Source organism: Giraffa tippelskirchi, chromosome 6, assembly GCF_054371585.1.
Source record: "Giraffa tippelskirchi isolate mGirTip1 chromosome 6, T2T-mGirTip1v1.2.pri, whole genome shotgun sequence".
NCBI lineage: Eukaryota > Metazoa > Chordata > Mammalia > Artiodactyla > Giraffidae > Giraffa > Giraffa tippelskirchi.
Genome location: NC_137280.1, coordinates 14,322,555 through 14,347,203, shown reverse-complemented (window position 1 = coordinate 14,347,203; position 24,649 = coordinate 14,322,555). Strand labels below are relative to the sequence as shown.

Sequence of the window (24,649 nt, the reverse complement as noted above, 5' to 3'; positions counted from 1 at the left end):
GGGGACAACGGTTTGATCCCTGATCTGGGAAGATACCACATGCCATGGAGCAACTAAGCCCATGGGCCATAACTACTGAAGCCAGCTCACCTATAGCCTGTGCCCCACAACAAGGGAAGCCACTACAGTGAGAGAAGCCTGTGCACTGTAAGTATAGAGAGTAGTCTCCACTTGGCTGCAGCTAGAGAAAGCCCATGCCAGAAAATTTGGAAAACTCAGCAGTGGGCACAGGACTGGAAAAGGTCAGTTTTCATTCCAATCCCAAAGAAAGGCAATGCCAAAGAATGCTCAAACTACGGCACAATTGCACTCATCTCACATGCTAGTAAAGTAATGCTCAAAATTCTCCAAGCCAGGCTTCAGCAATATGTGAACCGTGAACTTCCAGATGTTCAAGCTGGTTTTAGAAAAGGCTGAGGAGCCAGAGATCAAATTGCCAACATCCGCTGGATAATCAAAAAAGCAAGCGAGTTCCAGAAAGACATCTATTTCTGCTTTATTGACTATGCCAAAGCCTTTGACTGTGTGGATCACAATAAACTGTGGAAAATTCTGAAAGAGATGGGAATACCAGACCATCTGACCTGTCTCTTGAGAAACCTGTATGCAGGTCAGGAAGCAATAGTTAGAACTGGACATGGAACAACAGACTGGTTCCAAATAGGAAAAGGAGTATGTCAAGGCTGTATATTGTCACCCTGCTTATTTAACTTATATGCAGAGTACATCATGAGAAACGCTGGGCTGGAGGAAGCACAAGCTGGAATCAAGATTGCCGGGAGAAATATCAATAACCTCAGATATGCAGATGACACCACCCTTATGGCAGAAAGTGAAGAAGACCTAAAGAGCCTCTTGATGAAGGTGAAAGAGGAGAGTGAAAAAGTTGGCTTAAAGCTCAACGTTCAGAAAACTAAGATCATGGCATCTGGTCCCATCACTTCATGGGAAATAGATGGGGAAACAGTGGAAACAGTGTCAGACTTTATTTTGGGGGGCTCCAAAATCACTGCAGATGGTGATTGCAGCCATGAAATTAAAAGACGCTTACTCCTTGGAAGGAAGGTTATGGCCAACCTAGATAGTATATTTAAAAGCAGAGACATTACTTTGCCAACAAAGGTCCATCTCTTCAAGGCTATGGTTCTTCCAGTGGTCATGTATGGATGTGAGAGTTGGACGGTGAAGAAAGCTGAACGCCAAAGAATTGATGCTTTTGAACTGTGGTGTTGGAGAAGACTTTTGAGAGTCCCTTGGACTGCAAGGAGATCCAACCAGTCCATCCTAAAGGAGATCAGTCCTGGGTGTTCATTGGAAGGACTGATGTTGAAGCTGAAACTCCAATACTTTGGCCACCTCATGTGAAGAGTTGACTCATTGGAAAAGACCCTAATGCTGGGAAGGATTAGGGGCAGGAGGAGAAGGGGACGACAGAGGATGAGATGGTTGGATGGCATCACCGACTCGATAGACATGGGTTTGGGTAAACTCTGAGAGTTGGTGATGGACAGGGAGGCCTGGCGTGCTGCGATTCATGGGGTCGCAAAGAGTCGGACACGACTAGCGACTGAACTGAACTGAGAGAAAGCCCGCACACAACAAAGACCCAATGCAATCAAAAATAAATAAAATTATATATTAAAAAAAGTCAGTTCCTCCACTGACCATCTTTACTTTGGATCCTCATACCATACATGGGGCCTGATGAAGAGTGAACCTGGAAAAATTCAGAAATTTTAACATTCCTTCAATATCCCATTTCATTTAACAATGAAACTAGGTTAAAAATCTAGATACTTTTCTAAAGACTATGCTTTAGAAAACTTTTGCTGGCAAGCCAAGTGCCTGCTGTTCAAGTCTGGAAGCCTTTTTAGTTTGGGTCACTGGAACTTCAACCAGAGAGACTCCAAGGGGGACTGTGTGTCAGCCTCCCCCGCTCCCCAGAGATGATCTCTTATGGAGCACGTCTAAACAACCTGATCTGACAGCATGACTTTTACCTTCAATGTGTTGGTCCTCTTCGTTAGTGTGAATCTTCCTGACCATTTCCACCTTCGCCCCTGTCTCTAGAATTCCTGCCGGATGTTCCATGCTTCCAACTGTTCTTTCAGGTTGGATCTTCTGCATGTCCCCAGGATCTTCGAGAGTTTTATGGAGTGAATCAGCCTTTACAGCTGTCTCCACAGACTGACTTCCGTCCGACACTTCCGGTCCGCCATGCTCTCTGGGACTTGTCTCTCGAAGCTGGGACTGCTCATCTTTCCCCAGCGTTTCCTGAAGTTGCTTCTCTTCCTCGGCTCCCACAGACTGACTTCCGTCCGACACTTCCGGTCCGCCATGCTCTCTGGGACTCGTCTCTCGAAGCTGAGACTGCTCATCTTTCCCCAGTGTCTCCTGCAGTTGCTTCTTTTCCTCAGCTCCCACAGACTGACTTCTGTCCGACACTTCCAGAGATGCATTCTCTTTGGGAACTGTTTCTACAAGTTGGGACTGCTCATCTTCTCCCACTGTTTCTTGAAGTTGCTGCATCTCAGCTGTTTCCACAGGCTGACTGCCTTCCAATATCTCCAGAGATTCTGTCTCCTTGGGAACCGTCTCTGGGAGTTGGGACTGTTCACCCTTTCCCCCAGTTTCTTGAGATCCTGGCTCTCTGGCTGCTTCCAGAGGACCTCTCTCAGCTGTTCCTAGAGGCGTCATCTCTCCAGCAGCTTGTGGATCCTCAGTACCCTCCACTGCTCCAGGAGAGTCCCTCTCTTCTGCTGTTATCAAAGGTTGACTTTTGGCTCCTGCTCCTAAAGGTTCAGTCTCAGCACTTGCTTTCAAAGGCAAAGCCTCTGTCACTGCTTCCACATCCTCCTCCTTTCCTCCTGCTCCTGGAGCACCATCTTTGCCACCTAGCTCAGACCCCTTCAGTCCCTCCAGAGGCTGAATTTCCTCTGTGGCTCCTGGTGGTTCTGCAGCCTCCTTTGCCAGGGGCTGTTCAGGGAGGGACTGAACACCATTAGCTGTGGAGGCGGCTGAGATCTTGAGCTTCTCTAATGGAGGAAGGCTTTCCTTTTGTACTTTGCCACACAAAGTAGATTCTCTTCCCAGTGCACGTGGTTTTGGCTGGACAAAGCAGGACTCACTTTCTTCTGTGGCTGAAAAATAGATATTTGAAGTTACTTTTTATTATTCATTCGAAAAGAAAAATACAAATTATTATTCAGTTTCTATCCTGAGAAAGTATATTGCTATCAAGAAGCAGGTTTAACAGGTCAAGAAAGTCCCGAGTAGAATCGAATACACAGAGGCCATACCATGCCCCTAACACACCACAAGTCAAGTCTCTCTAGTGTTTTCAGCTCAAATACCTCGTCTTAAACATGAAGTCCTTAAAACACATTCTTTCCCCCTGTTTGTTCCTTGTGCACCTGCTCATGGCTCCTGTCCCATATGCTAACTTAGTGTAGTTTGTTTCCTCACGCTCTTTCCTCAGTCCTGCCCTTTCTCCTCCTTAGGCTGAGTAGATTTCACAGCCTAAGTAGTGGCCCTTGGGCTGCTAGAGAGGTCTTATCTTCCCCTTAAAGCAGAAGGACCAACCAAGATAGAATATTAAAAAGCAGAGGCATTACTTTGCCAACAAAGGTCTGTCTAATCAAAGCTATGGTTTTTCTAGTAGTCATGTATGGATGTGAGAGTTGGACTATAAAGAAAGCTGAGAGCTGGAGAATTGATGCTTTTGAGCTGTGGTGTTGGAGAAGACTCTTGAGAGTCCCTTGGACTGCAAGGAGATCCACCCAGTCAATCCTAAAGGAAATCGGTCCTGAATACTCACTGGAAGGACTGATGTTGAAGCTGAAACTCCAATACTTTGGCCACCTGATACAAAGAACCGACTCATTGGAAAAGACCCTCATGCTGAGAAAGATTGAAGGCGGGAGGAGAAGGGGACAACAGAGGATGAGATGGTTGGATGGCATCACTGACGCAATGGACATGAGTTTGAGTAGGCTCCAGGAGCTGGTGAAGGACAGGGAAGCCCGGTGTGCTGCAGTCCATGGGGTCGCAAAGAGTCGGACACAAATGAGTGACTGAACTGAACTGAACTGAAAGCAGAATGGCCCTCAGTGAATGGAAAGGCCCCATGCCAGCAAAGCCCTACTATGTAAAGACTGAGATGTCTGGGCACGGATCAGTCTGAGTTTCATTCATTTGTGTGTGTGTGGGGGGGTGCCCAATTGGGAGGGAGCTCAAGAGAGAGCTGAGTAGAATGCTTTTTTTTTTTTTTCTGCATTTCTGGCTCTTCCTCCAATTGTGTGACCTTGGGAACTTTGTTCCCAATAATCATGTCTGTAAAATGGCAGTGTTCTGTTTCTCCCACCTGTGTCATAGTTGCATGAGGCATCATATGACATTAAACAATGAAGGCAAAATGTTCTCTGAACAGTTTAAGAAAGCAGCATGGCAACATGCTTACACCCTCTGATCCAGTGATCCTGCTTCTGGAAATTCATCCTAAAAACAAAAATACAAGGAATATGCCTTGGGGAAAGTGTATCAGCCTAGTATTCTTTCGAATAGCAAAATTGGGGAAACAATTTAAAAGTCTAATAATTTAGGAGAAAGATCAATAATCCATTGGGTGGAATATTATTGTGCCATGAAAAGGGGTGATTATGCTGACCATACGCTAAAATAAGATAATGATTATATAATAAGCTTAAAAATCAGCACTTGCAGTTGGTTTATCATAAAATAATGCATAAAAAATGTGTACTACCACAAAGTCTGTTTTGCAATTAAATGTTCAATAAGGTAGCTATTAATTTTATATATAGTACGTTTTCAACAGTGTTGATCATTGGAAGGGAGAAACAGAAGAAAAATAGGGAGATATTTGAAGAAAATAAGCCAGCATGTTAAAATGGGCCTCTAGATGATACAACTCCTCTTCTATCCTTTTTTCCTCCAAAAATATTTTTTCTTCTTTTCTTTCCTAGGTTACCCCTGACCTAAGTTATGCAGGTACATAGTTTAAAGAGTTATCTGCTTATCTAGTGTAAGTTAAGATATACAACTAAGACTCAGGTCTCCTCTCCCATATTCCCTTCTCTAGGGTTAAATATTTTCATTCTTTTAGTTGTTTTTGGAGGGATTCCCCCCCCCCATATTTCTAAGAGAATTGCTACTTCTTTGTTTTTTAGTTTGGCTATTTCAATTAATTCCCACTATGAAAAACATTTTTTTCCCTTGCCTCCATCACCCTTCACCCTCTCTCATTACCTTTCAATTCAGAAATTGCACATTAGTATTGATTTAAAATAGAAATCGAGCTGTAATTAAGATTATATTGATATTCAGTTATATGTGCATATAATGAGTATGTCTGCGATGAAGAACTGAGCCAGGTAGTCAGCTATTCAATTTTTTGTTTTTCCCTGAGTTAATAACTGTCATGGTTCTTTACTTCCTTAGTTTATGTATTCTCATGAGTTCAACTCACTGCCAATTGTTTCTCTTTTTAATACATTTACTCACATCAAACAGTCTCCCAGCCTACCTCTGAAAATGTGTGTGGATCCCTCCATGGAGAGGGATTAGACATGAAGCTGGAGAAGCACAGTCTAGGGAGGATTTTTTGAGACAAGGCATATGCTGTGGGCCTGGGGTCCATGGGACAAAGCTGGGAGGAGGGCTATCCTTCACTCCCCCTGCTCTGGCCTCATCATGCATGGAGCCTTCAAATTAACAGCACAGAAGGCAACTTAACAAAAGTGATTTCTCAGGTCTATAAAGAAATTCGTTATGACAAGACAATTCATTTAGATACCACACAAAGGATGTTTAGGTGATGGTTGCCTTAGGGAACTGACAAGGAAATGTACTATTATACTAATCACAAATGTCTTCCAAATTACATTTTCTGGGAAAACAGTTATTACAGTGATCAGCACTGTCAGTTAAATGAGACAAATGACTTTCAACCAGCAGTGCCAGCTGTGGGTGTACTCTAATGTCATCATTTTTCTAGAGCAGAAGCTGTGGGGAAAAAAATGTGTTGACACACCCAAATCATAGCCACTCAACTTCATGTTTTGAAACATATATTGTGCTATCAGGATTGTTGTTGTTCAGTCGCTAAGTCATGTGATTCTTTGTGACACTATGGACTGCAGCACACCAGGCTTCCTTGTCCCTCACTATCTCCCAGAGTTTACCCAAATTCATGTCCATTGAACAGCACCGAACAGCCAACCCACTGGAAAAGACCCTGATGCGGGGAAAGATTGAAAGCAAAAGGAGAAGAGGGAGACAGAGGGTGAGATGGTTGGAGGGCATCACCAATTCAATGGACATGAACTTGGGCTATCAAGATAAGTCAAGGTATTTTTTCTCAAAAAACCAAATGCTTTGCGAAAATTTGTTTATCCACAGATGGTGTCTTAAGTGTCCAAGGGATCTATCAATTTCTTCCATAACTAGAACATTTATGCCCATGGTCACAGAATGAATTTTCATTCTTATGTACTTTTCCTAATCTTACTGGCAGACCTGAAGTAGGAAAATGTCCTTGACATATAATATTCTTATATTGCAACCTGAAAATAGTCAACCAAGTTGAGAAATATTACAAAAGAAGTCACTGTCTCAAATAATTTGGGGGTAGCCCCCAAAAGCTAAAACATTTTCAAAATGATCATCGAAAATTAGAGAAAATGCTGAAAGTGTAGTGACACACTCATTTGGTAATTCATGTTGATTAACTACACCCTGAATTTTGAAATAAATGTATTTTGGAGGTAATGACCTCTCACTAATCACTCAATAGTTCTTTTTCCTATGCAATAGAAGAGAATAAGCTGCTCTTAAGGGAGGACAGATATCTTATGACCCTGAAAGTGACACCTCTAACATACTGGGTCTGAATCCTGGTTCTTCCACTTACTAGCTTTGTTCAGCCTCTTTGTGCCTCAGTTTCATCACCTGTAGAGTGGGAAGAGGGGCAGCTGAACTGTTGTGAGGATTACATGAGTTAACACCTGGAAAGCCACCAGCACAGTGACTGGTACCCCCGAGCATCAATCAAGTTAGCCATCGTGAGCGTTACACTTCACTTTACAGCCCCAGCAAGGAAGAAGTCCTGGTGGACACAAAGAAAAGGAAGGTCATTATATTCATCCTAATCCTACTACCTTTCTCTGAGCCTATTCAGAAAGAATGGAAGATCAGAGTAAATAAGTGAAAAGGATTGGAAAACAAATGGTGGTTTCAAACCATCTCTCAGAGAACGCCACAAAAAAGACAACGGTGACCACTGCACTTCCTTTCTTATCCTTAGAAGGTTTTTATCCCCAGCTGCTGATGAAGGACACATTTCGGATCTGTTCGTCCTCCTTCCTCTTCAGCCAGAGCCAGGCGTTCCAGACTTCTGTTGTTGAGTGTGATCCTCACCCATCATTTACTTAACCATGCAATTCAAACTCCCTGGACCTCAGTTTCCTTACATGATCTTTGCCTTTCAGGATTGTCAGGATAATTGATAATTCTGAGGGGTTATATGTGGCATTACCCAACGTGGTATGAGACATGAGAAGGTACTCAGTAAACACGGGATGAAGCAAATGGCTCTGCAGGTTTCTCATTGCATGGGGGTGTCCTGCTGAAGGGGCAAGGGAGGCCTAAACCCTAGCCGTGTGTACCAGCAGGGGTGCAGACCTCAGGGGTGGGACGAGCAGCTTCTTCTAATTTCATAAATGTCCTCTGTGGGCTACCAATGGCCCTGTCAATCAATTAAAGATAATTCTGCAACAGAAAGAATGAACTGCAACATTAAAGAGCTTGGATAAACAGTCCCCTAAACACTATAAAATCCCCTAAATAGTCCCCTAAAAACATTGTTGACCTATAAAATTCTGTTTTTACCATGGTAAGTTTTAAATCAGACTGTTGATAGATAATGGAGTAGTATTCACATCAGCCATGATTTGACTGGACTTGACTGGTATCAATAAAGGCCAATGTTAGCTTTTATATAAATGCATGTGTGCTTAAGTCACTCAGTCATGTCTGACTCTTTGAGACCCCATGGACTATACAGTCCATGGAATTCTCCAGGCTAGAATACTGGAGTGGGTAGCCTTTCCCTTCTCCAGGGGATCTTCCCTACCCAGGGAATGAATCCAGATCTCCCGCATTGCAGGCGGATTCTTTACCAGCTGAGCCACAAGAGAAGCCCAAGAATACTGGAGTGGGTAGCCTATCCCTTCTCCAGCGGATCTTCCCGACCCAGGAATCGAACCGGGATCTCCTGCATTGCAGGTGGATTCTTTACCAACTGAGCTATATAAGTAAATATGCTTCATTCTGTTTGCTGGCTTTGATTTCATTTATTGAAGTGCCTACTATATGCCAGCTCTGGGCTAAGCACAAGGGTTACAGCAGTTAACTAGGAAGACCTGGTCCTTGTCATCCTAGACTTCCCTGTCTGCAGGGAAATTCAAATAATATCCATTCCCTTATTAAGCACAACTTGGTACCTAGGCACAATCTCTTATGTGAGGATCTCCATGCTCTGTCCACACGGTTTTGTGAATCCCCAATATACCTTCTGGAGATAGAAGATTCTACATCTTTTGTTCACAAACAGGAGACATTCTATGCCTAATCTGTATTATTACATAATAAATATTGTGGACAGAGGCATTGTTCCACATCCAAAATTGTTTAAGGATATGTCTGTTTTCTGAACCCTATGTTTTATCAAATCATACACTGCTCTGGGTGTAATTCTTTGGTGCTCATTATCTCTCTTGATTCTGTTCTAAGTTGATCCATGCACAAATTTGTTGTGACAGCTGAACTAACAGAACCCTTGTTGCAAGCACTGTTGTGATAGGCACACAAAGAAATTAAATACTAGGCAACATTACAGAAGGGATTAGAACCAGAGCTAACATACCTGAAATTCACATTATGGTGGAAGCTTTTCTACTCCTCTCATTACTCTAATCAAAAATGAAGTTTCTACCCAGCAAGGAGAAAAACTTGAGGTCAACATTTCCTATTCCATGGCTAGAATGTATCAACCATCCCAAAGATCTCACTGGATGGTCTGCTGAGTTTTCTAGAGAATCATTGAATAGGGGAATCCTCGTATTTTCCCTTGCTGCCACTATTTCTAGGTTTGGGTAGCTTCTGAGTTTTGGGAACCAGTGATGCAGCATGAATCCACTCTAAAGGAAGAGTCCAAATCATCTTCTCATGTTCTTTCTTTGCTTTCTCCTCAATTCCATTCCATCATTTATCCATCCATCCAACAAATCCTTGTGGAGCTAACAGTGGGGCCTATACTGCATGTTTCTGCCCTTTTCCCTCATCAAATTATGTAAAGATACTGACCCTGTGTGCCATGGCACAAATGCTAATCCTCAAGGGTGTGTTCTATCAGTCAATAGATATTTAAAACGGCATTCATTTTGGGACTTCCCTGGTGGTCCAGTGGCTAAGACTCAGTGCTCCCACTGCAGGGGGCCTAGGTTCCATCCCTGGTCAAAGAACTAGATCCCACATGCCACAACTAAGAGCTTACATGCAGAAACTAAAGATCCCACATGCAATAACTAAAGATCCTGCATGCGGCAGTGAAGATTGTGAAGATCCTGTGTGCCACAACTAAGATCCAGCACAGATAATAAATACATAAAAATTTTTAAAAAGGCACTCATTTTGAAGAGAGGTGAACTAATGCAATATCCCATGTAACTGGAGTGTGAAACCATTAGCCAAAAAACCCTACAGAGGGCAAATAAAAGTCAGACAAACCACTCTTCATTTTTCAATAGTACTACCTGAATTGACATATCTAAAATCAGTTTTGACATCACAAGGTAAATGTGTTAAAGTCTGAAGGTAAATTTAATTTTGAAATTTAAGTACAGAGAAACAAGAACATGCAGTTGGAAAGATACTACTGGAATATTTGATAAGTACACATGGAGATGGGGGCGGGAGGCTTCCGCCGAGGGGAGAGGCTGACATTAAGAGCTGCAGAGCCAGTCCTCAAGCCATGACGAATAGTCACCTCCCTCAGGTATGACTTTCCAGTTTCATTGTCTTTGGTTTCCTCTAAACTCCTATAAGATAAACTCTTATTTCAAAAAAGGTGCTGCATTAAACATCACATTAAAAAATACCAACAGCAGTTGTACTCAAAAAGGCAAGTTTCATTGATTGATGGTCATTACTGGCACACAGGGATCCAATGTTTGGGCAGAAATGCAGTCTACAAAATCAAAGACGTCTCAATGAACAAGGAAGAAGAGAGACAAAGTGAAGATTATCTCTCTGATATTCACACACTGTGACCTTTCACCAACCTAAACGGGTCTCACCCATGATGCTTCACTAGGAACCAGAGTGGCTAACATTTACTTGAGGCACTGTGCCTAGAGCTTTACAGGAATCATCTCACTCAACCTTCCCAACAACTCCACAAAGTAAGTCATTATTATCTCCATTACACAGCAGAAGAAATAATGACACTGAAAGACTAAGAACCTTTATCTAGGAGGGGCACCCAGTTAGAGGTAGCAGAGTCTCAGATGTGAGCCTAAGGAAGTAGGATTCTACCTTGAAGATTTCCGTGCTTTCAGGCAAACCGTGGCCCCAGAAACTGTACCATCAGCATTTCCTAGGAGGTTCTGGGGTTTTGTTTTAGTGCTGACTCACAGGCCCTCCCCCAGATCCACTGGCATTGCTGCCCATCTTCAGACATAGGGCCTGGTCTCTGTCCTCACGCTAGCATGTCATGGGCAGCACAAAATATAAGGTGAATATATTAATTCAACAATGAAGCAAGGGTCAGAGCTGGTCTAAGTGAGCTCCACACCAGGGAGCAAGACTTTTCTCAAGCTTCCTCACACCACACAACTAGGTGGGTTTGCTAAGCCTCCATCTTGGCTAGGTCAGGACAAAGAGGTCTTCTAATTTCTCATTTGAAATGAAGGTTCACACTTGCTGTGTCTTGCCCTCTAAGGGCAGTGACCAAGGGGCTCCACTGACGCTCGCAGTGGTGGCCATTCTCCCAGCCTGGCCACTGTGTTCATGTCTGACTCCATTGGGGTGTCGTGTACAAAGAGCAGGGGTCTGCGCTGGAGCAGGGAGTATTCAGTTAGTGAGTCCGTGGCTGGGATGGAATGCTTAAATTTTGCAACAGAGCAATTAGTCACCTCAGACATGTGGACCTCAAGTCTGGGTGGTTAGTGCACCCTGGGTGTGGCCGGTTCTAGAAAGAGCAGTGGGCAGACCAAGCAGGCCTGTAAGCCCAGGCCTCTCTGCTGACTGCTGCTACTCGTCTCCTGGGTTAGGGATCCACATGCAATTCAGATGACTTTGCTGCCATGGTCAGTACTGATTATATTAATGGAACTGAGGGGCTTTGTTTCCCAGAATGAAGAGTCACTTGTACCAAAGCAGAAGTCTTCCTCTCCCCGGCCTAGGCATGAAACCTAAATTGAATGAGGTTTTCTCTTCTTCATAAAGCAGAGCATTAAAAAGGCTTGGACCTGGGAAGAAGCAGGTTGAAACAAAAATCATGGAAACGATTAAACTGGAAGACTTCAGTAAGATTAGAGTATAAAACAAACATCTACTCTCCACCTCTTCAAGGCTCAGAATCCCCAAAAAGAGTATCAGAGAAATTCAGGAGGCAGTGGTAAGTCATGTTGAGAACACATAACCTTGATGATGTGTTGAGATGATGATGTGATGAGAAGGGTCCTGTACCTCTGCTCTTTTCCTCCCCCAAAGCCATAATCCCAGTTTATCATAAGAAAAACATCAGACAAGTATCAGTTGAGGGACAGTCTACAAAGTAGCTGACTAGACCTCTTCAAAATTGTCAAGGTCCTCAAAACGCCTGAGAAAATGTCACAGTCAAGAGAAGTGTAAGGAGACATGACCATGACAACCAAATGCAATGCAGGGGATGGAACCTAGAACAGAAATAGAACACGAGAGAAAGACTGCTGCTGCTGCTAAGTCGCTTCAGTCATGTCCGACTCTGTGTGACCCCACAGACGACAGCCCACCAGGCTCCCCCGCCCCTGGGATTCTCCAGGCAAGAACACTGGAGTGGGTTGCCATTTCCTTCTCCGATGCATGAAAGTGAAAAGTGAAAGTGAAGTCGCTCAGTCGTGTCCGACTCTTCGAGACCCCGTAGACTGCAGCCTACTAGGCTCCTCCGTCCATGGGATTTTCCAGGCAAGAGTACTGGAGTGGGGTGCCATTGTCTTCTCTGGAGAGAAAGACTAAGGAAATCTAAAAGTATGTGTGCGTGCTTATTCACTCAGTCATGTCCAACTCTTTGTGACCACACTGACTGTAGCCCACCAGGCTCCTCTGTCCATGGGATTTCCCAAGCAAGAATACTGGAGTGGGTAGCCATTCCCTTCTCCAGGGTATCTTCTCAACCCAAGGATTGAACTCAGGTCTCCTGCATTGCAGGCGGATACTTTACTGTCTGAACCACCCAGAAAGCCCAAATAAAGTATAGACTTTGGTTAATAATAACGTATCAAGCTTGGTTCATTGTTTGTGACAAAGCCACCCTACTAAGGTAAGATGATAATAATAGGGTGAAGTAGATATGGAACTTTCTATACTATCATCATAATTTTCCTGTAAATCTAAAACTATTCTAAAATCGTCTGTTTTTAAAAAATTGTAGTAGCAAAATACAAAAGCAAGTAAAATAAGTTCTAGAAGCCTTAGAAAAACTGTTTCATAAAACTTTGGCCATTTGCATAACCATTTTTATGATTTTTGAATATTTTTGTACCATTAATGCTATTATTAACAGTATTTTTGACACTTTCTTTTGAAAAATTTATCAGAAAGGAAAAAAAGGTCAGGAACTCAAAAAATTTAGAGATCTAGAATTTGATCTTGAGGGGAAAAAAAATCAAATTGTCATCTAGGAAAAGCAATAAAGAAAAATAGAGATTTACTAAAATTGATATTAATGAGAGATCATCTTTATTAAGGACTTATTAGATGATATTCCAAGCCAGGGGTCAGAATTTTTTTCTATAAAGGGACAGAGAGCAAATATTTTCAGCTTTTCTAGGGTCATTATTTGCATGTGTGTGTGCTAAGTCACTTGAGTTGTGTCCGACTCTTTGAGTCCCTATGGACTGTAGCCCAACAGGCTCCTCTGTCCGTGGGTTCTTCAGGCAAGAATACTGGAGTGGGTTGCCATGCCCTCCTCCAACCGATCTTCCCCTAGCAGGGATCGAACCCAAGGCTCTGGAGGCTTGCAGGCAGATTTTTTACCACTGAGCCACAACGGTTACTATTGTAACTACTCAACTTTGTCATCTGTCATCATAGTGAGAAAGCAGTCTTAGATGATGTGTAAATCAATGGGAATGTCTATGTTCCAAAAAAACTTTATTTACAAAAAAAGGTGGTGGGGAACTTCCCTCCTGGTCCAGTGGCTAAGACTCTGAACTACCAATTCAGGGGGCCTGGGTTTGATCCCTGGTCCGGGGACTAGATCCTACACGCTGCAACTAAGACCTGGTGCAACTAAATAAATTTTTAAAAATAGGTATTAAAATAAGAATAGGTGGTGGGCTGGTTTGGCCAACAGGCCACTTTGCCAACCCCTGCTATAGGCAATACTTAGACTACATTCCAGGTACATTATACATATTAACTCATTTATGAGGAATGAGGAAATAGGAGCTTTTGTTAATCCTGTTTTACAGATGACATCACTGAGGCATAAAGAGGTTGAGTGGCCAGTGTCACACAAATAATAAATGACCCCCTGATACCCTGAACCAGATTTGAACCCAGTCTCACTTCAGACCCACATTTTAAATTGGACTCTATACTTCTCTTAGCATGCTGAAATTTTCTCTCTCACATGTTCCCTCCACTCTAAACCTCTTTCACACACACACACACATACACACTAAGTAGCTCAGTCGTGTCTGACTCTTTGCGACCCCATGGGTATAGTCCATGGAATTCTCCAGGCCAGAATACTAGAGTGGGTAGCCTTTCCCGTCTCCAGGGAATCTTCCCAACCCAGATATCGAACCCAGGTCTCCTGTATTGCAGGTGGATTCTTTACCAGCTAAGCCACAAGGGAAGCCCAAGAATACTAGAGTGGGTAGCTCATCCCTTCTCCAGCAGATCTTCCCAACCCAGGATTAGAATCAGGGTCTCCTGCATTGCAGGTGGATTCTTTACCAACTGAGCTATGAGGGAAGCCCCCAAAGGTGATCACAGCCTCTCATAACTATCTAGTCTGTAGGAGCTACTCCAGGGCAAACGAAGGAAAAGGAAATTGGCCAAAAGAAATTATGTAGTTCCTATCAGTTTTAGGGAAATGAAAAAGGTAAGAATAAGTACGGAGGGGAAAGTTCCTTATCATTACTGATGACAGTGAGAAGGGAGCGAGGAGAGCAGTTGGGGAGGACATTGCAACAGAGGTCCTCACTGGGAAGGCGAAGGCGTGTGTTCTCTCGCCATAAGAAAAACTACTAGCGAAACTGACATAGCAGTTGGAATGCCTAGCCCATCTCTTTGATGTCATAGCACACACGGAATATGGTATTTGTGCCACACACAGAGCAGTGGAAGAAGCTACACTGAGGGGGTTCGGGCCATCTTCACCCTGCCCTGCAGCCCGAGAGGCCGGGAGGAAGGCTGGCACACTGGATCCCACGCTCACAGGCTGGGAAGCGCTCACACACACGACACAGGGGACAAAGATATATTTCAATCACCAAAGACAGACCAGAGCAGCATTAGCCAGGTAAGGCTGAGAAGGTAGACGAAGCAAGGTGGTCTGCAAACAGTAGAACCCTCTCATCCTGCAGGGATGGGGAGAGCAGAAAGGGCTTTCTCCCTGAGTATAAAGACAAATATACATTACAGGCTTGTAAAAGTATGTCCTTGAAATGAGTGCCCTGATGAAGGGAGCAGAAAATTAACTGATAGACAAAAATAAATAAATAAATAAATAAATAAATACTTGATTTGACGGTACATCCTTATGCCTGTAAGGGAAGGAAGCAGATAACCTTTCTTTCAGTGGACAGGAGGCAGGTCTATCACTGACCTCTCAGGGGCCTGGCATGGGGGCACCTGGAACAGCCACAAAGAAGCTGGCCGAGGCAGAGAGCTCTAGTCATAGAAGAAGCTTGTTGAGCAGCCTCTTGACTGGGAGTCATTTCATTCCTTAGCCTATGAAGTCAAGTTCATTTTGTACTTATCTGTCTTAGATGATGATAACTGGTGCTATTCTGATGTCCACTCTGAATTATACTGGCATGGCCATAGAGTAAATAGTATGTAAATGAAATCTGACTTCCAGTGACCCGGAAGAACAGAAGAACTGTACAAAAAAGATCTTCACAACCCAGATGATCACGATGGTGTGATCACTCACACTCACCTAGAGCCACACATCCTGGAATGTGAAGTCAAGTGGGCCTTAGGAAGCATCACTATGAACAAAGCTAGTGGAGGTGATGGAATTCCAGTTGAGCTATTTCAAATCCTAAAAGATGATGCTGTGAGTGAAAAAGCTGGCTTAAAGCTCAACATTCAGAAAACTAAGATCATGGCATCCGGGCCCATCACTTCATGGCAAATAGATGGGGAAACAGTGGAAACAGTGGCTGATTTTATTTTTCTGGGCTCCAAAATCACTGCAGATGGTGATTGCAGCCATGAAATTAAGACACCTACTCCTTGGAAGGAAAGTTATGACCAACCTAGACAGCATATTAAAAAGCAGAGACATTACTTTGTCAACAAAGGTCCATCTAGTCAAGGCTATGGTTTTTCCAGTGGTCATGTATGGATGTGAGAGTTGGACTGTAAAGAAAGCTGAGCGCCGAAGAATTGATGCTTTTGAGCTGTGGTGTTGGAGAAGACTCTTGAGAGTCCCTTGGACTGCAAGGAGATCCAACCAGTCCATCCTAAAGGAGATCAGTCCTGGGTGTTCATTGGAAGGACTGATGTTGAAGCTGAAACTCCAATACTTTGGCCACCTGATGCGAAGAGCTGACTCATTTGAAAAGACTCTGATGCTGGGAAAGATTGAGGGCAGGAGGAGAAGGGGGTGACAGAGGATGAGATGGTTGGATGGCATCACTGACTCGATGGACATGAGTTTGAGTAAGCTCTGAGAGTTGGTGATGGGCAGGGAGACCTGGCATGCTGTGGTTCATGGGGTCGCAAAGAGTAGGACATGACTGAGCGACTGAACTGAACTGAACTGACCCGGAAAGTAGATAGATAGGGCAGACGTGTCATGATGCTTCTTACACCTTTTTATATCTTGACTTTCCTACTTAATGTTCTTTTGGACATGTCTCTTATCTAAATAGTCATGTATGGATGTGTCAGTTGGACTATAAAGAAAGCTGAGTGCCGGAGAATTGATGCTTTTGAACTGTGGTGTTAGAGAAGACTCTTGAGAGTCCCTTGGACTGCAAGGAGATCCAACCAGTCCATCCTAAAGGAAATCAGCCCTGAGTGCTCATTGGAAGGACTGATGCTGAAGCTGAAACTCCAATACTTTGGCCACCTGATGTGAAGAGCTGATTCATTTGAAAAGACCCTGATGCTGGGAAAGATTGAAGGCAGGAGAAGGAGATGACAGAGGATGAGATGGTTGGATGGCATCACCGACTCAATGGACATGGGTCTGAGTAAACTCCGGGAGTTGGTGATGGACAGGGAGGCCTGGCGTGCTGCAGTCCATGGGGTCACAAAGTGTCAGACATGACTGAGTGACTGAACTGAACTTATCTAAACAGACCTAATACAATCTGATGGTCTCAAAGCAAGTAAAATCATACAGATTTGAAAGTCAAGAAGTATTTGGTATGAATAAAGAGGATGTTATCAGGCCTCAGGTGGGGTCTTTTGTCTTATTTGAAAAACTAGGCTGGAGGAGGGGCTGCAAGGACAGTTGAGTGTGACATCTAAGAAAAGAGGGTCATCCCTCCCAGGTTGTCAGCATGCAGTCAGCACCCCACCAGCGCCCGGCCCGGTTACCCCGAGGACCCCAGAGCCCCATGAGCCCTTCCATTGGGAAGAAAATGGTGTCTGCTGAACATGACCCCGTGACACTGACTGCCCTTTTCTCCATCTCCCACGACCACCCTTGTTTCTGAGCATGCCAGCATTGCCTGGCTTATTTCACCCACTTTTTGATTTGGGTTTTGGGGGGCTTCCCTCCCAATCTTCATCCTTAAAGGACACAGCTCTGACACCCCAGAACATACACAAAAGAATCAAGTCTAGGGCCGGAGGGCAATTCCCAAGGAAGGGTTTAAGGAATGTGAACAGTAACAGCTCCAGGGAAGTAAGGAAGCTTCTGAAGCCTCATGGTCCTTTCCTGACATTAACACCCTATTGGAGAGTTACATTCAGATATTTCGCGTTAAAAAACCAAAATTACCTGGGCTACCTACATTTATATACACTGGGATTCAAATCCTGGCCAAGTTTGATGTTTTATTTATCAGTTTTGGTGAGCCTTTCAAGTACTAGGTTTTTATTTTAAACTTGTAAAACATTAACACAAAAGTGAAAGTGTACACGTGAGCTGGGATGTGTGGCAACCTTGCAAAAGCATGATTTCAGAGAACACAAGAAAGCTTTGTTTTGCTGTGTTGGTCTTTATCTGCATGACCTAGGAGTCCCTTCACAACCCGACCCTGTCTTCTCAAGTCCAGCTGGACCAACGTTACCTTCCAGTCTCTGTTATTCTGCAGGTCCTGATGCCTGCCCTCCCTCTGCTTTTCTCAGGAGTACTCTCATCTCCCTGAATCCCCATCTCTGTCAGTCCATCCATTCACCCAGCCACCCCTCCGATACGGACTGCGTGTCTGCTATTTTGACGGCCACACGATGAGTTCTAGCAGAACCAGGACTGGACCCAGACAGGACTGGAGTTTGTGAAAAGAACAAGATCCATCATTCACTAGCTCTGAGACCTTGGGCAAGTTACTTATCCTCCCTAGGCTGCAATTTTCTAGCTGAATTCGGTGAAACTAAGGTTCTTATGAGGATTACATGAGAATACAGACTAAAGTATCTGGAACCAAGTGGGTGCTCCTACCTCGTCTCCTGATTTCCGCTCCATGACCATGTTTTGATGCAACTGTACTAAGTGTCAAAAGCCTTCAATTTTAGGAAAAGATGTGTTGGTGATGAGAGTGTCATTTGGTACAACCCTTATGAAGGCATTTAGGTAGTTAGCTCTCAAAATTATAAATGTGCATACCTTTTGACCTCATAATGCCACTTTTGGGAAATGGTCTTAGAGTTACGGTTGTGCACTTTCAAAATGATGTATGTGTAAAGGAATTCACTGCAGCTTCATTTGCTGGAAACAAATCAAATGTCCCTCACTGGGGGGTTGGTTAAATAAATTACACAGTGGATTCTTAACCAAGGGTAAAAAAAGAGAAAGAAGTTCTCTATATTATAGAGAGATTATAGAAAGAGCTCCATATTTTTAGGCGAAAGAAATTAAGTGAAGAATAGTGGGTATAATACACCACATTTTATGAATAAATATGGGAGAGGGAAACAATATTTGTAATGTATAAAGAAACTTCGGAAGAATACATTAAAAAAAAAACACCCTAATAAAAATTTTTATCCACAGACGTGATTGTACTGAGCAGATGGTGAGGCTGGGGTGGGAGGTGGACTTTTCACTGTGTGCATTTTTCAAATGCTTTCATTTTATGAATATTCCATTACAATTAGCTGTATGTAATCAGGCCCACCCAAAGACTTACCAAGCACGCTATGTTAAGCTCTAGAGGCAACACAACGACATACACGACTCAGTCCAGAGACTCTGCACTTGAACCAAAGAAATCCCATTTATATAATACTCGTATGCAAGAAAAGCCTCTAAAACTTACTTTAACGTCAATGATTTTTGTTTTTCAATTACAAAGGAGAAGTATTCAGGACTGAAATATCACTGTGTGAAAATACCGGTTGATAACTAAAGGTATTTCTGCTACACAAAGGTCAATTCACATAACTGTGAAATTCAAGCCTCATTCTATTTATTATCTAGGCAGTGGACTCTAAGCAGCTAGTGAGAGATCAGATAAGAACAAACACACGATTACAGCTGTCAGTGGAAATGTACACATGAACCTAGCAATGAATTCATCAATAATTACCATGTATTTACTCTGTCCACATTGGTGTTTTGGAGAAGGAAATGGCAACCTGCTCCAGTATTCTTGCCTAGAGAATCCCATGGACAGAGGAGCCTGGTGCGCTGCTGTCCATAGGGTCATACAGAGTCGGACACGACTGAAGCGACTTAGCATGCGTGCATGCATTAGAGAAGGAAATGGCAACCCACTCCAGTGTTCTTGCCTGGAGCATCCCAGGGACAGAGGAGACTGGTGGGCTGCCGTCTATGGGGTCTCACAGAGTTGGACACGACTGAAGCGACTTAGCAGCAGCAGCAGCAGCATTGGTGTTTAACCTATGAAACCTCTGGAAGAAGTCTGCAAGAAATGAGTAGCATATTTATCAGGAAAGAGTGGGACAGTAACTACACTGAGAAGCAGAGGGCTGGCAGCACGGGGAGGAAGGTTCGACGCCAAAGGCCTGGAAACTTTTGAGTTCCATTAACACCTGTGAAGTCATCAAAATCTTTGTGTTCAGATTCATAAGCTCCCGGGGCACTGAAGAGAACAAAAATTGTTCTAATATGTAGAACATGCTTCCATGAACACAAGAAATTCCAAACTTAATCTGTCTAGTTGTCCTTTTGGAAAGAAAAGCCTCTTTCCTCACCCATTTCAGGGCATTCAGTAAACATCTATGTGTGATGACTGCCACATAAGTAGTAGTAGTAGTGATCTGCACTTTGAGTAGCATTGGGTAATTATTTACATCAGAGCCAGTCTCCACACTGCCACTCCAACCCAGTCCCCTTCCCCTACAACCATCTCTTTTCCTAGTGAGTCATCTTTGGGGGTGATGAAAAGCAGCTCAGGGGGATTCGGTGTCTCATGCACCACAGCAAACATCTCCATGTGATCAACAGAATGGGTTATTCCTATTCAGCCTAACAGCTACCTAACCAGCAGTAACTATCTGATTCACTGGAGCCCAGAAAATAAGTGCCTCCATATTTTAGTGTTACAGAATTTTCGAGTTGTAAGAAATCTCAGAGGTAATCTAGTCCAACCCATTATTTTATGATTCTTCTGCTTCCAGGTTAATACTATCTTATATATAATAGTTCTTAAACCAGTTACAGAAAATTGTTAAGCAGAACTATTCAAACACAGATTCAGTCTGCAGCCGATTTGATATGTTTTAGCTTTAACTCATGGTAGCTTCCCTGGTGGCTCAGACAGTAAAGAATGTGCTGCAATGTAGGAGACCCTGGTTCAACCCCTGGGTCAGGAAGATCCCCCTGGAGAAGGGAATGGCTACCCACTCCAGTGTTCTTGCCTGGTGAAGTCCATGGACAGAGGAGCCTGGTGGGTCCTCTGGGGAGTCCATGGGGTCTCAAAGAGTCAGACATGACTGAGAGATTAACACACCCACACAGCTTTAACTCATGATATTGTGAATTTTAAAAGAATCTCCTATGATATGAAGATTATCTGTATCTCTATGGGAGGCCACTGGAAACTTCTCTACATTGATGTAGCTGCTGAAAATACCTCTAAGGCTACATGTCCTCCAAATATTCCTAGTTTAAACTTGGAAGCAAATATAACTTCATATTTCACTGATTCTTATTTAGGGATAAATAAATATTTTACTAGTATATGCTAGTATACTAGGTGAATATTATATTTCTTACATATTTCATTTAGGGATTATAATAAACTATTATAATATTAAATTTACATACTAGATACTTGATTATACTTTCGTGTATTTCTTTTGTTGTTTGCACAGTGAATGACCATACACCTAATGGGGATCCAGAATAATGTGAGACAAAAAGAGGTTTAAATCAAGTTGTCACAAACAGATTTAAGGAGGAAAAGAACAGATAAGAAGTCAAATTATGGAATCAGAGTACTTGAGTTCAAAGCTCAACTCTGACTCTCAAGGAGCCCCACAAGTAGGGCAAATTACTCTTCTCTATAAAATGGGAACAGTCATAAAACTTAGTCAAAGCATTGTTATAAGGATTAAATGTAATCATTCAACAATCATGTGCCAAGCATTGTTAAGCACTGGGGGTACAGTGAGTAAAGGCATGTGCCAGACATTTAATAAACTTGGACTATTTTAATCTAAAAGCACATACGCACAGGCTTTGGGTTGTATACAGAATTTAAAGAAGTTTTGATCTACAGAAACAGGAATGAATTATTTATGGGGCCTCCAAGTCCACGGAGTTGAAAAGTTGATGAACATACAATAGTATCCAATTACAAGGGAATACTGTCTGAGGATCAGATGCAAAATACACCTGTTGATTGATTCAATATGTGCATCAAGCAATTTATTAATTAATTTTCTATGCACAAAAGCTTGTTGTCAGTTGTTTTAATGTTTCTTTCAGAACAACATCCATGAAAACTTGGAACTGCAACGAAAGTATGAATAAAAAAAATGAAACAGTATGACTCATGTGGACAGTTATTTATATTGGTGATAAGATGTTTATTAAAACAAGGTTATTCATTGTTTTCTAAGAGGATTAAGAAACCCTTCCAGCCACTGAACATTTTGCCCCTCCCCAAGAGTAACATTCCCTACAAGTTTTTATCAGTTAAAAAATCTACAATGATGATTTAATGCTCTGCTTTTTAAATTCCTAGGATATCTGGGGGCGTGGCTGGGGGATAAGAGAAACCAAAGTAATACGGTATATCTTCCTGAAGCATCAGTTTTTCATCTGAAACCAACAACGACTGATCATGGAACAGAATGCAAAAAAACAGAACCCATCTGATTCCATAAAACATCAAAGAAATTATTCCCTGCCCTGGCCTCCAGAGAGCAGGTTTTGGGGACAGAAGCATTCATCATTTTTAGGAGAAAGGTTAGCAAGCCCTGTACATTAGAAATGGATTTTTTTCCATCTCTTCACATTGTTGTCAGTTCACCAGGGGTTTAGAATCACTTTTATAGAGGGCTTTAAATATTTGGCCTACCTCCACATTTCTATTGCTTTCTGTTGTCTACGAAATTAAAAATAAATTATCACACACCACAAAAATGACTGTAACACGGCCTATTTCTGACTAGACACAGTGTCTGAGCTTTGAAACAGCATTCTTGAAAAGCCTGAGCGCTCCCTACTACAAAATCAGAAAGACATGTGATTGGAATAACACAAGGTGTTAAAAGAAAACTTGTGAAAAGGAATTAACCAGAGTAGAATTTCTCATAAAGTTAGCTTTGAAGAAGACTATAAATTAACTTGAAGGAATGTGCTTAACCTTTAGAGCTTTGTTCAAAGCAACAGCCACTCAAAATCTAAGAAGTGAGGCTGCTATAAAACCCAGCCATTCTCTGGTTCATTCATCTTTCATTCTTTTCACAGCACTTATCACTGTCAGAAACTATGGTAATCACTTGTTCAACTTGTTTGATGTCCGTCTTCCTCCCCACCCCCATCCCAGACTCCAGGAATAAGGTCTTTTGCATCTTCAGCACTTAGCCAAGCACCTGGCTATTGTATAGAGACAGTCAGAAGCGTGTGGTGCATTTCTACGTAAGTTTCAGTGAGGACCACTTTTCATCACACGCGTATTCATCAAGAAATACTTAAGTCAAGGATAGGGGATAGTGCATCTGACCTCTTTAAAAATTCAGGAACCTGTGCGCTGAGTAAATATGCCCATCTGCACAGTAATCTGAAATCTCGTACACTGAAGGACAGGAAATTCTCCATCTGTTCAACAGAGCGCTGTGGCTGACCGCGTTAGGGACTTAAGGCCAACTCCCCGCGCTGCCACGGGCAGCGGGGTCTCGCCACGCCTGGGCTCCCTCCCGCGTCGGGCACCGTGGGCGGCGGAGCGCACCAGGACCGCCGTACTCTGGGCCGCGGCAGCGCCGCTACGGGTCTCACTGGCATCCTTAGGGAGGAGCCGCCCCCTGCTCGGCGGGGTGGGCACGAGTCACAACCGTCGGACACCGGGGGAGCGAACCCACTCAAGCCCCAGGGCGCGGGCGGGGTGGCGGTGGGGCCGGGTCCCCTGCTCACCACTGCGAAGCCTGTTGCCGTCGTCGGCCTTGTTGAGGGCGCTGCTGGAGCAGCCCATCGCGGGCAGGAGGGCGCCCGGAGGGCGAGCGCGGCCACCGCGCGTGCTGGGGACCCTGAGCCGGGATTCCGCGCGAAACGCTCACGAAGCTCAAGTTCCTTCAACTCTGAGCTGCCGGCTCCGGCGCTTGCAGAGCGCAAGCGCACAGCGGAGCGCTGGGTCGGGGCGCGCACCGCTGCGTTGGGGAACGCGCACCACTGGGTGGGGGCGCGCACCACTGGGTGGGGGCGCGCACCTGGAGAGGGAAGCGAGCTGCTCGTGGGGAGAAGGTGCCAGGGAGGGGACAGCGGGGACGCAGAAGAGGACAGAGACAAGAAAGGAGCCAGGTAGGGCGAAGGTGGAGAAGGTGGTGAAGGCAGAGAGGAAAGTTGCCTCGGAAGCAGGGATAAAGATGCTGAGTTCCGGGAGAGGGGGTGAAGGGCTTGGGAGGGCTCACGTCTGAGTCATCCCCTAAATAGCTGGGGAGGGGAGGAGGCGATGGTGGCCAGTGGCTATTGATTGGTGACTAGATTTGTGGTGACAAGCTTCTTACATAACTTCAAGACTGTTACCACGAGGAAGTTTAACGTTGAGAAGATATTATTTAATCTACTCCTTATTCAACTGTGGTCAAGTGTCCAACCCAGGACTTTGTCGTTCAGTCGCTCAGTCCTGTCGGACTCTTTGCGACCCCATGGACTGCGGCATGCCAGGTTTCCCTGCCCCCTGTCCTTCACTACACCTTGCATTTAGTTTGCTTTAACGAACTAAAGCAAACTAGTTTTTCAGTCTTTGTCTTTCGTGACCTTGACTTTTTTTTTTTTTCAGAGAACAAGCCATTTATTTTGTAGGTGTCTCAGTTTGAGTTTGTCTGATGTTTCCTCATGGTTGTTTTCGGTTTATGCAGTTTGGGCTGGAATACTGTTATGTTGTCTGTGGATTCATATCAACAGGCCCATAATATCAATTTGCCCTATTATTGGTGATGTTAACCTTGATCAGTTAGTTAAGGTAGTGTCTGCCAGGTCTCTCCACTGAAAAGTTACTCTTTTACCCTTAGTAATGTATGGGAAGAGAGTGTAACACTAAGCATCCTTTATCTCATCAAACTTCTATCTGTTACTTTTAGCATGCATTAATAGTCTTGCTTGGATCAATTACTACTATGATTATTAAATGGTGATTTTTGTAATTTCCTAATTTCTCATTATGCTACTCTAAGGAAGCACTTTCCCTTTCTCTCCACTTATTATTCATTTATTTATAGCAATAAATATTCATTTATTTTTACATTATTCAATGAGCTGTGTTACCATCTGTGTTAATTTGCTATGGCTGCCTTAACAAAGTACCAGATTGTGTGCCTTAAACAACAG

General features: G+C 43.5%; 1 protein-coding gene across 4 annotated transcripts in view; it reads right to left on the bottom strand.

The window, feature by feature from the left end:
* ERICH5 (glutamate rich 5) overlaps positions 1-23,416 on the bottom strand; it is a 32,416-nt gene extending 9,000 nt beyond the window's left edge. For 2 of the 4 annotated variants that reach the window (XM_081505209.1, XM_081505208.1), the window contains exons 1-2: positions 23,237-23,416; positions 2,001-3,140 (exon numbers count right to left, since the gene is read on the bottom strand). In XM_081505209.1, the coding sequence (XP_081361335.1) occupies positions 2,001-3,140; positions 23,237-23,294 (1,198 nt within the window). In that variant the 5' untranslated portion in view covers positions 23,295-23,416. The remainder of the gene's footprint in view (positions 1-2,000; positions 3,141-23,236) is intronic. The other 2 variants (XM_081505211.1, XM_081505210.1) reach the window with 1 other exon arrangement.
* Positions 23,417-24,649: the final 1,233 nt, after the last annotated feature.